At 38.9% G+C, this 11,659-nt stretch overlaps 2 protein-coding genes across 5 annotated transcripts; both read right to left on the bottom strand.

Annotated features, from left to right (window-relative positions):
* Positions 1-3,231: 3,231 nt before the first annotated feature.
* On the bottom strand, positions 3,232-6,764 carry LOC135146263 (kinesin-like protein KIF18A). Of its 4 annotated transcripts, none has more exons than XM_064078420.1 (17): positions 6,606-6,764; positions 6,308-6,482; positions 6,199-6,244; positions 5,950-6,053; positions 5,718-5,894; positions 5,500-5,667; positions 5,321-5,443; positions 5,177-5,270; positions 5,066-5,114; positions 4,892-5,006; positions 4,767-4,827; positions 4,534-4,704; positions 4,332-4,462; positions 4,219-4,272; positions 3,808-4,163; positions 3,639-3,751; positions 3,232-3,574 (listed from the first exon to the last, which is right to left on the bottom strand). In XM_064078420.1, the coding sequence occupies exons 1-17, from the start codon at positions 6,674-6,676 to the stop codon at positions 3,351-3,353; spliced, it is 2,232 nt and encodes a 743-aa protein (XP_063934490.1). In that variant the 5' UTR covers positions 6,677-6,764; the 3' UTR covers positions 3,232-3,350. The 4 variants fall into 4 exon arrangements, with proteins under 4 accessions (XP_063934490.1, XP_063934491.1, XP_063934492.1 ...); XM_064078421.1 differs by having other exon boundaries at positions 3,642-3,751; XM_064078422.1 differs by having other exon boundaries at positions 5,500-5,658.
* Positions 6,765-7,833: 1,069 nt separating this feature from the next.
* LOC135146273 (tRNA uridine(34) hydroxylase-like) lies at positions 7,834-11,188 on the bottom strand. Its single transcript, XM_064078437.1, has 12 exons — positions 11,072-11,188; positions 10,939-11,015; positions 10,703-10,782; positions 10,565-10,647; positions 9,013-9,067; positions 8,838-8,947; positions 8,627-8,734; positions 8,488-8,576; positions 8,338-8,434; positions 8,195-8,282; positions 8,064-8,138; positions 7,834-7,999 (listed from the first exon to the last, which is right to left on the bottom strand). The coding sequence occupies exons 1-12, from the start codon at positions 11,186-11,188 to the stop codon at positions 7,869-7,871; spliced, it is 1,110 nt and encodes a 369-aa protein (XP_063934507.1). The 3' UTR covers positions 7,834-7,868.
* Positions 11,189-11,659: the final 471 nt, after the last annotated feature.

Genomic DNA, 11,659 nt, shown 5'->3' with positions numbered 1-11,659 from the left:
CGTTTTAGGTTGATCTGTAGCGTTTTTAGGTTTTTTGTATTAATAGTTTTGTATACGTTACTTTCTATGTATTAATATATAGTCAGATCGTTCTTCCGTATGACTTTTGTTCGTTGCTATCTGTTTAATGCAAGGTACTGTTTTTGCATTTTGAGCTTGAAGTTCTTGGCCCGTATTCGTTTAAGTGTTTTGTAGAAATAACCGCTTGTATATTCTCCAGCGCATTTGCATTCATTATTGCACCATGTTGTTGTTGAAAAGCGTTGTTGGCAGGTTTAAAGTAGTATTTGGTATCAAAAATTTTTCGTCTGTTAAATCAGATGTCTTACACAAGAGTGCTCTTCCTTAATTCGCTCTGTCCTCTCATTTCTCTTCACATCGATTTTTGTATACTAAAACTTTATACCCTAACGGTTTGTATTTCTAAACCTCACTCTGCAGTTTATGTTCTTTTCTCTCAGTATGAACTGAGGTGTATCCTTTGCGTGGTACTAAAGAACGTTCCCCTGTTTATTAAGCTCTTTATGTAAGATATCATTCCATCCTTCCCTTTTAATTTCTTATTTTTTTTTAAGACAGCAGTACTTGTGCTTCATTTTATTTTTAGGTATATGATATATTTGTGGATTTTATTTCTTTTTTTAAAAAAAATTATGTTTTTTAATCTTGCATTTAAGCCGACAGTGACGTATTCGTAACTCTTGTAATTGTTTGTTGGATCCCATTGCATCCATGTAATGTTTGGGCAATATTGCAGGGTTTGTTCGTATTTTTATCCATTTTACGTTTATTACGAATTTTGCATTTTTTTCAAGCGAGAGAATTTTTGTATAAATAATTTTTTTAACTTTTTGTTGCTTATGAAGTTCGTATGGGAGAGAAATTTATTGAACATATCCAATCTCTGTATTCATAATCTTTACAAAAGTAACTTTTTTTATTTTTAACTTTTTGCATTCAATAGAGTATACTTATTTGGCTGGTGGTTTATTTTAGTGTTTATCACTTATTGACCTAAAATTTTCTTACATATTATTATTTGATGTAAAAGATTATATTCGTTATTTTGCCTCAATTCTTGTAATCATTTCTTATTAACTATTACCTAAAAGTTTATAGAACAAGAGGTCAAAATTTCTTAAAGTGCTTGGGGGCAGTGTAAAAATACGGAAAGAAGTAAAAACTACTTTTGAAGGTAACAAAAAATATTTGGGGAGAAAAAAAAATTTTTCTATATCCAAATTAAGGTATAGTTGGCTTCTGAAATAGTTATAGCCTTAAAGTATATATACCTCGTACCTAATTCGGCAGGCACGAGCACTTTTGTTGCTCGGATCGGTTTTGAGCAAGACACACTTCCGGTGGGAGGATATTAGTTTTTTTATTCTCTTTATAATAAAGCGCTTTCTTTCCCCCGATCTTACACTAATTGGAAAAATTCATCTAACTGCTCGAGTAGGCGCTCCTGCTGTTTATGATAACACTCCAAACTTTCGCTAAACTAAACACGCTGTTTTCGATTTTGAGCGCGCGGTGACAAAAGATCACAACCAAGCAACGACGACAAGTGAATTTGTATACCGTTCTAAATGCCTTCCTGATGCACTAATATGCGAGTGTCGGCCACTCATTAGAGTAGTCATGGCCTTCCAATGCGCAGTAGGCAAACTAGTGCTAAACCGCCTTCACCGGCGCATCAGGAAAAGCTAATGGCGCTATAAACTGTCAATGGGAGAACAATTTAGACGAAGTTTAGGAAGCTGGTAACATCGGCGCGCCTCCTTTTGGAAATTTGCCAAGTAAGTTAGGAATCTCTACCACCAGTTTGCAACGACGATACCGTTGCCAAAAGCGAAGGAAACAGGGAAACTTACGATCCCCTAGCTGTCCAGTGTCCCTCTACCCCTCTTCTTTCCATGACGCCCCTCTCGTGCCTTTTCTTATTACGTTTGATACAACTGATTTTCTGGTGCGGTCTACCACAGATGAGATCAAATCAATTTTTTCAAATTACTACCAGAGCGAAAGGCGCCCTGCTCTGACGGCATCACCAACCTGATGTTAAAACAGTTGCCAGAGACTGCTACGAACCATCTATGCAGCCTCGTCCGCTCGGTGGACCTTCGTTTCTTTTTTCGGTCGATGGAAAATGGTGTAGTCAAGATGTCGCCGACGATATCCCACCTGCCTCAGAGCCTTGCAACTATCGACTTAACAAACTTATTTCGGCAGTTAGTAAGAGAGCTAAAGCAGTGATACTTAAATCGTTTGAAGGCGGTTGTGGACGCTTGTGGAAAACTACAGACTTTTCAGTTTGGGTTCTAAAGGGACACAACTACCCAACGAATTCTTCGCCTAATCGAGTGAACTACCAGAGCCTATAACTTTAAAAACATTTAACGGCGCTGTCTTTCTATATATTGAGAAGGCTTTTATCCTCTAAATATTTTATTTTATTCTGAAATAAATTATAAGCAGTTTCTTTAACTAAAACTGACAAAATTGCTTGGCCAAGATTCATGATTTAACGAAGAACAGAAGATTAAAGATGAAAAGACAAATGAGGTTTTGTTATGATATCATAAACAAAATAAAGGTTATAACGTTCTATGAAGATAAAAAGCGCGGAAGTGAAAGTTATAGAAATTGAGAAACTTGACAACTGAGGGTAAAGCAGAACAAGCGCTTTATTATAAAGAGTAACGAAACCTTAATCCCCCCCCCCCCCCCCCCCAGGAGGGGAGGCTTACTCTAGACTCACCCGAACTCAAAAGTGCTCGTGACTGCCAAGTTAGCATACCTTTTTGACCAACTAAGCGAGCATTTGGACTTCTTTTTTTATTATCACTCCTAGCTATTATTAGCCAAAAATTGTTTTAGAAGCAACTTCATGCATATAACACTTTAAACTAATAAATATATGTAGGTAAACTTTTTAAGCTCTCTTTCACTCACTAACAACAACCATGAACCACGATTACAGGATGGCATATTAAAATAGATAAAACGCTTCTTGGTTTAGTTTATGCTTGCTGCGGGCTTAACAGTTTTCTGACCCAGTACAACTTCCAGTTTGTCTTTCCGTTGCCAGCAGCTTTATTGCTAACGACATTAGGGTACAGTTGGCTGACCTTATGGCACTGTACTACGCTCAAAATTTTTTTTTGGCTTCATACACTTGTAATATTTTATTGATAAATAGTTCCATTGCATAAATAACAGCTTTTTACTAAAAAGAATATTAAAAAGGCTACAAGCACATTAAGTAATTAGATCTACTGAGGAGGTACGTGACATCAAAGCAGTTGACCACATGCATTGCCTACTTTGAAAAGAAAAGGCGGCAAAGTCTAAAACTTCCTGTTGATACCGCAGACTCGTTTCTGGGAGAGGGCCTTCCGCGCGCCGGATGCCGCAATTACTCGGGCTGCCGACAAATTAGCGCCGTTAAGGTTTTCTATAGACTTCGCAGAGACCCTCGAAGGACTAAGCATTTTTTCTAGGACAGATTCCGAGTATATACGAGAGACGCGAGAGGGGGACTGCGGGCGCAAGATATTTTCCTTCAACGCTCCTAGGGATGCAAAACAATCGTTAAAAAGTACTTTAAAGGGAGTGCGATAAGCTTAGCAAGTAACTACTGTTCTGCCTGGCCTTCGACGAAGAAGTGGGCCGCATGAAAGAAGGAATCTCTGGGATATTGAAGCGGACGGTCTTCCGCAGCTTTGCGTCATGTCGATCGGAGGAAGCCCTACGAAGGACCGAAGCTTTACTGGGAAACCACCAGCAAGTCCACCAAAAAACAACGTTTTATAGTTGTCTGAACAGCGCAGGCGCAAAATGGAGCTCGGAACCTTCTCGCCGCATATCTTGGGCGCCTCTTCAAAGTGTGTCTTTTCTACTCGCAATCTTTCAGGACATGTCTCATTACGGCAGCCTTCACTGTCGTTCTGGAAACCGTCAGCTTTTAGGGAACCGATAGGAAATGATGGTGGCAGAGGCTGGCCGGGATCTTTGAGAGCTTGTAGAAACTTGTCGAACTCTTGCAGTTCATTAGAGACAGCAGCTAAACAGATGTCTAATGGGGGCGTGTTCCGCTCGAGCCGCAAAAGCTCTCCTTTCAACTCCAGCAAAAGCAGCCCCTGCTGATTCCGATTGTGTACCTAACACGTGGCCAGTGAGGCCTACACGCAACTACAAACCGACTACCACAGAAACCTCCTTTATGATTTTGTCCTCCAATATCTGCAGCGTCGCTTCTTGAGACCTTAACTTAAATAAGGCCAACAGGATAGTAGGTGGCGCATACCAACAGTGAAAAAACGTGATACCTCCTCGTGCTTACACTGCAGTTGGCATGTGAGTTGGGCCAACTCCCTGTCGGTCGATCCGTGGCAGACTTTCTCTATGGCGAGTGTTTTTTTAGAAAAAGCATGGGAAAACTTTTCCCGCATGATCCGCCCTTGAGGTTCGTGCCAGTCAGCAAAAAAAATGGCGCCGAACGAAAGTAAGGCTCCACAAGATATACAAGACCTCGTGCAGTCAGCGCCTCGAGCTTTCGTGCTTGAATGGCTTTTATTTGCTCCTTAATAGAGCAGTAGTTTTGAAGCGCTCCCACTATTTCGCTGCGAAGGGCAGAAAAATAATCAAAAGAGGCGAGAGAGGCCGGAGAGTCCGACTTTAGGACTTCTGCCTTCGAGCTTTCTTAGAACAAATTATTGGCACATGTACGCCACGCCTGGCAACAGCCTTCAAGATAAGAGTACCGGCCTCGTAGAGCTGCAAACGCATCTTCAGCCTGTGTATCTCCATCTCTTGCGCTTTGACCTAGAAGCAGACCAGCACTGGGTTAGCAGGGTACACCGAAGCGGCGACGGAAATGAACGGTCACCAGCTCGGCATACTGGCTGACGTGTTTGTCGACCAGTGTCTTGTTGCACGTTACGCTCGCCTTGATGTTTTTCGCCCTGTTGGCGTACTTGAGGGTGTTGTGCGTATCTTCATACCTTACCACGGGCCGCATGTTCACGAGAACCACCACAACTAATTAATAGCAGAACAGTACCACAAGCTACTCGGGCTTATATTTGCAATCATCACCGTTCGGCAGTTGCCTTCGCCACCATAGCGAAGCTGTCAGAGAAAGCGAGAATATCAAGAGCAAAAGTGTCGTTACCGCCCAAAGCATCCTTCAGTAGTCGCGTGAGCTTGCTATCGCGGTAAGGAACGTAACACCGCCGACCCTCGCCTCCATTTTTGCTACTAGTGACCTGCCAAGAGTTGTGTATGGGAGAGAAGAGAGGCAAGCGGGGGAGGGTACCAAAGCGTTGATACAGTTTCCCAGTGCAAGAAGAGATTTGTTGATGTTGGCTCCTTCCCTCAGCCGTTCGCCGAGATTCGTGGTGTTAGTAGCCCTCTCCGAACCAGCCAAGTCGATCAGCAACTGGCAAGAGCAGTGGCTTTCAAACCATCCATAGGCACCGAATTAGAAAAGCGGACCAGTTTGGCAGACTTGACGGTGCTTTGCAAGCTTTCGGCGCGGTCTCTCTGATTCACTAGAATCTGAAAAACGGCGTGCGAGCGCGAAGAGCAGGCGTTGACATCAGTCGGATGTTGAGTCCTCTGTGCGTTCCCATTTTCCAGCATTTTGAATACTTCCTGTGCGTTCTAGACAAGGGAAGGAAAGCGGAGTTTCTGCTTACAGAAATGGCAAAAACCTTAGGTTTATGCTTCGAAAGTCCCACCACGACCATCCCCTTTTCGTTATCCTCCCGCAGCGGGAGCGGGGTGGAGGGGCTCAGAAGATCGCGTAAAGACTCATTGTAGACCTCCAAGTAAGAGAGCTCGACGTCGTACTTTTTTGCTTCGTCTGCTTCCATTTGGGCATAGAGCTCCTAAGTACAGTCAACCAGTAACAGAAAACTCCTTAAAAAAAGTTGTTGTGTAAACCTGGATGGTCAGAACCATCACTCCCGGCTGCTCCCTATTGCCCAACATAGTATGGGTCTTCCCAGCCCCTGTGTTTCCATAGGCAAAACAGGTGCAATTATAGCCTGTAGTGTAAATTTAATTAGACTTAATAGTTGACTGTAAGCGTTAACATTCTAAACATATAGTTATTATCTGGAATTATAATGGCTTAAATAATAAGGACCTTAAAACCCCAAAGTTCTAGAATCGAATAAAAAACTTTAATACCTTCAAGAACTGAGTTTATAAAAGGTTTTAAAGTACTTTCGAAGACCTATATTTTCAAAGGAGATAGCCGTATTTATATAAACATAGGAAAAATGTTTTTTAACCGTACTTCAAGCTGAGAAGAATTTTCATTAAAGACACGGTCAAAGGCATACTTAAGATCTCGAGATCTTCGCATAATAGTTGGCTTTACACCTTTCCTACGGGCAGAAACAGGTTTTTCGTCGGGCTGCGGATCAAAGCAGATTACGTGCGAATCCAGCAACTTGACCACAGGTGGCCTGCTGTGTATGATAGAAACAAAAAATGAGCTAGCAGAGTATTAATAGCAGCAAATCTAAACTACTAGAAGGAAGTTTTATATAACAAATACTTAATAGAAATTAAAAAAAACATTATTTTTGAACCCAGTCTTAATTTCAAAGTCATTCAATGGGCGGACTCGCACGGTTACAACAAAATTTTTAGCAGCCAGCATTCTTAATTTTTTCTAAACATTAAGCCATCGAGTAGGTCTTCTTTTTACATAAAATAATTAACTATAACTATATCTACTTTATATATGATTTAAACATAATACAAGTTCTAAACTAGTAAGACGCAGAGGGCTAGTGCAGAATAAGCCCACCACGAAATTTCATGCGCAGCCATTATACACATTACTAAATAAAAACTACCAATTTAATTTATTACATGTTTTTGGCGGAAAGTCAGTTTAAGCGGGACACGAACGCACAGCCCTTCTTGTTGGCTGCTTAGGAGAACTGTTGGTGTTAAACGTTTTGCTTTATCTCACAACTGGTTTCCTCATATCCAACTTAAACTCTAATTAAAAAATTATTTTTATTTTTATAAAAGGTTGGTTTAGCAAAGCGACCGTTAGAGTTAATCTTGAACGTAACTTTGTGGCTTTAGTGATTATTTTACACAAAAAATTTTAGGACAAACAATCAACTGTAGTAAAATATTTTTAGAGGTTTTAGTTAACAACTATGTGAGGTTAAGTACGCACTATAACATGGACTGTCGTTTAAGCGTTAATCAACAAACTATAGGGTTGACATAGTAACTCAGTTTTAAATGCAGTTTTTGTTATTTACAACCGCAATAATACTATACCATACCAGAAATTACAAAATATATGTCGTGAATTTTGTGGTGAATTTTGATCCCTTAGCCAAGTCGCTTTCAAAGCACACTGCACTCAAATTAAATACACGGTCCCTTTACCTTGTGACGGCAAGTCTAAGCAATTATTGCTGAGCGTAAACTAATAAACTAAGTTTTTTAAATAATTGTGATTGAATAAAGGCTTGTTAACGAAATATAACCAGCAAGTTTTTAAGGTAATAACTATTTTACATTTTTCATAGTTAATGGAAAGTAAATTTAAATACTATTTATATAGTCTAAATTTATCTTGTGCCATCTAAAATATTTCTTCAACTAAAAAACTATCCGTAATAAGCTAAGAGATCTACCAGTACGTGTCGCTTACGAAGCCAGATGACTTAAGTGCATCAAAATAAAATCTTTGAAAGTTTCCACTGCGCGTGACTATTAAGCTGTTCACTTTATTTATTAGTTTTTGACTTGCTACCAAATATAGTATTAATAACACACCGAGAGCCTGAATTATGTAAGCACTCTTAAGTTCTCTTTATCTTTCCTTAATGACTAAAATTCGTTAACATTATAGTTGTTCTTCGATCAAACACCCAAAGTTCGCCGGAAAACAAACTCTCCGTCTTGTTCTTTTTAAAGTATTCTTCCCTTAAGAAGCTTTTATAACCATGGATGCCTTGGAGAGATAAAAAACAAGATTTTATTTTATTAAAGAGACAACCACAAAAGCAAGCACTAACCATGATGAAGCATGTACGTGTTGCGATAGCCCTTCGCTTGCAAGTAGGCGTCGACCTTAACGCAGCGAATGCCACCTAAAACAAAATTAGTAAAGAGAACGATGTCGGCTAACGGAGACTTCTCTTATGACCTGTGCAATAGGTCATAATAACTTGATTTTTTGGTACGTGCTGAAGAATCAAGTCGAGTTTAGGCCACGACTGGGAAAAAAAGGAGGTCTACCAATTAATATTAAACGAAATAAAAAAGTTAAACGGTTTACAATAAAATGACTTGTAGGGGAACGGCATTTATAAAACACCCAGCATTGCTCTCGTAAAAGTTTCTACAGTCCAAAACTAGCGGGCTCCCGGACTTCAACAAATTGTGCCTGCAAAGTAGAGGCAACCATAAAGAAAACGCAGAAGAAGACAAAAAATTTACCACTGCGCCGGGGAAAGATGGACCCCCAATACCCCAGAGGAGGACAACACGCGGTCGCTAAGCTTCCTGTCGAGCCCGTCGCGGACCAGCTAAGCATTATAATAATTAAAACACACCCGCGATAAAAATAACATAAAACTTGGTCACGTGAGAATACTTTCAACTTCAAAAACGGTGAGTTCATTTCTTTAAGCAGCCCTCGCGGGAGCTGACTGATGTTCTCCTCGTCCGAATGAGGCAGAGTTACCTAAAAGGTTTTGTGGCTTTCATAAACTCATACACCTTAAAGCATATGTGATCTCAAAAATCTTAGAAAGTAATTATTAAGAGATAGAAAAAAAGTTAGTTACTTGATCCTGGAAGTTAAACTGAACATCTCTTAGATCATCGTCAAATTCGCGTATACAGCGTTCAAATATATGTAAACTTTTACTGTGAACCAAAAACTGCGCGTTCAATCCTAACATTATATATTAAAAATAAAGTTTGTAAAAATAAAGGATAGCCGCTTCAACAGTCAACCACCTTCCGGAGAAAAAATAGCAGTTCCTAAAATGCCAAAAAGAGATTGCAAGAGTTTCTAAAGATAGCAACAGTGGGACACAACCAAGAATCAACAACAGTATTAGTGAAAAGCAGGCAAGACTGTTAGCTCAAAAAAACCTATTTATTTTTTTTATCAACCAATATTTAGCTCTACTTAAAATATCCACTGACAGAAACTTAAGGAAAGGACTTCTATTACTATGAATGTTCCCTATACAATGCTTTAAAGCCTCTTACGTGGTACGGTTCATAGAACCCCAGCTTAATAAAGTTAGAAACGACTTTACACACATAATTTTTGATTACTTATTTATAAAACATTGCTTTTCAACATACTTATTAGATCGGTAAAGAAACTTTTCTAACCCCCCTCTCCCCAAAATATAGTCTGAAATGTTGTCTTCATATTGCGCATAATGGACCTGTTTTACTTTAATATCTTCGTTAAATCTCCTCTCCCATAAGTTCGGTCAGATCTGAACTGTAAGGCAGATGTTTCAGTTCAGTAACGCCAAACTCACGAACTGCAGCGGTATGAACCGGAGGAATGCCGTGCAGAAGCCTCACACCTCGACTCAGCATTCCACATCGTTTTTCTTTGGGAGTTAACCCGTTTCAGCAGTGTTGCTATCAGTAAACACCTCTTCAAAAAGCCCTAGAATTCCCAAAAGAATGTGGTCAGTATTTTGATGCTTTTCAGGGTGGTGGTTACCCCGACGACGCCACTCCATCGACCAAAGATCATAGGAAGAACCATGGTTTTGTCGCTGGTAACTGTGGGATTACATACTTCTCTCTCGGTATCGTAGCAAAGCTCCAAAAAGCCACGGCAGCAAGCCACAAGTTATTGTTTTTGAAGTGGTATGAAACATTTCGGCACCCTCTTGCACTTACCTTTGTCATATCTAAAGGATCGTAAAAAACTCTGATAACCGTAGTTTTTAAGAGGCTGTTAGGTTATGTAGTTTCCTTGACCTTCAAACGGCGATCACCTCGTATTACTTTAAAAAGTTTATATTTTCCAGAATGACTACTTCTGCTACGATCTTAAGGTGAATCATCTTTGAACAAACCTTCACAGTGAGGGCTGATGGCGAGGAATCGCCATAACCCAAATTCTGAAGATTTAACGCCCTCTTTAGTAAGAAACTTTTATCACTAATCTTAATTTAGACCTAAACAACATGCAAAATTTCTTAAGATAACGTGAGTCAGTTGAATATAACTATAACGTTTAAATAGATATTTTGATAAAAATATTTTCTCAATCTACTGAGAGCTGAAAAAATGTAACTAACAGCATAAATAATTTTGCGCATTTAATTTTTAGGGCAAGGTCTGGAATCTCTGAACCATACCACGTATAGTCGGCCATAATTAAGCTTTGTTAATTTCAAAACTTTTAAAACACAAGTATAATTAATCACATTTTCTCATCTTCCTAATAATACCGCTACAAATTATTAAAGTACATAAAAATTCTTGACCTGATTGTTAAACACACATAATAAAAGTTAACAGGAAAAAGGACCTGCAATTTTACCACTTTTTGCAGGAGGGAAGCTTCCTCTATGTTGTAATATTTAAAAAAGGACAAAAGGCGATACCTACTACCTAATTCAAAGAAAGTTGCTAAATCTAAACGAATTCATACGTATCAAAAGTATACCATGGCTCTCTAAACTTCGGCTATAGAAATTTTTGTTTAAAGAATTTCTGGAATTACTAAACGGCAAAAGTACCTCAACTCTGAAATTGTGAAAGCGTATAATCAAAATAAAAAATATGAAGTACAGATATACTACATGTTCTCAAATTATATAAGTTAAAGAATAGTAGTTACTCCACTGGTGCTAATATTGCAAAAACAAATGGCTTTGTAAAGATTATATAAACAGAAATAACTTTTTTGAGTATTTATCAACTTCTAATTTGTTTTGAGACAAAAAGCGCAGGAAAGATAATTCTAAAGAAGTTTTAACCTTGCAGATAGTAAAAATATTATTATTAAATATTATTCCGTTTAGTAAGTATATACCTTTTTTGTAGTTCTATTTTGCAATGGAAAGCTAGATTTGAAAGCGTAACGCGGAGCTTTATAGACTAAATTGTTAATATACTTTGTGTCCTTATGTAGAAAACTTGTATGGACCATCAAATTATGTATATTAATTCTTTTAATATAGTATACCAAAAAGGTGGAAAGAAAGGTGAAAGGTATGTATATGGTATAGAAGATGGCCGAAGTTTGTTTAAAAGGGGCATGTTAACCTTTGAAAAGAGGTTTAAAATCTTATTAAAAACCTGTAACAGCTAAAGTGTTATAATAACAACCTTATTGTTTAAACCAGGCGATCTTTTAATTCAGTGACTGTTAAGAAAAAAGACACCTGAGCTACAGCGACGGGAGCCGAGTCGCCCGTTTTGAGCACTATTTAGCCACATCTATGTATTCCCCAACCCCTTAAGTAGGCGTTCACTCATTAGCGTGGTAGCACGTTTAATAATGAAATGATGGTAACCCATGCCCCTGGGGGTAGTAAAGAGGGCGAGGTTGGCTATGCAACCCATTAAAAACCAAAAAAGAGAGTTACATCGGTTGAAATCGGGTCCACAGCCTTGAATT

The sequence above is a fragment of the Zophobas morio genome, unplaced genomic scaffold (genome assembly GCF_036711695.1).
Source record: "Zophobas morio isolate AGI-343-1 ecotype UQ-CSIRO unplaced genomic scaffold, CSIRO_AGI_Zmor_V1 ptg000221l, whole genome shotgun sequence".
Lineage (NCBI taxonomy): Eukaryota > Metazoa > Arthropoda > Insecta > Coleoptera > Tenebrionidae > Zophobas > Zophobas morio.
Note: the sequence above shows the minus strand (reverse complement) of the source record. Positions and strands in the feature narration are given on the sequence as shown.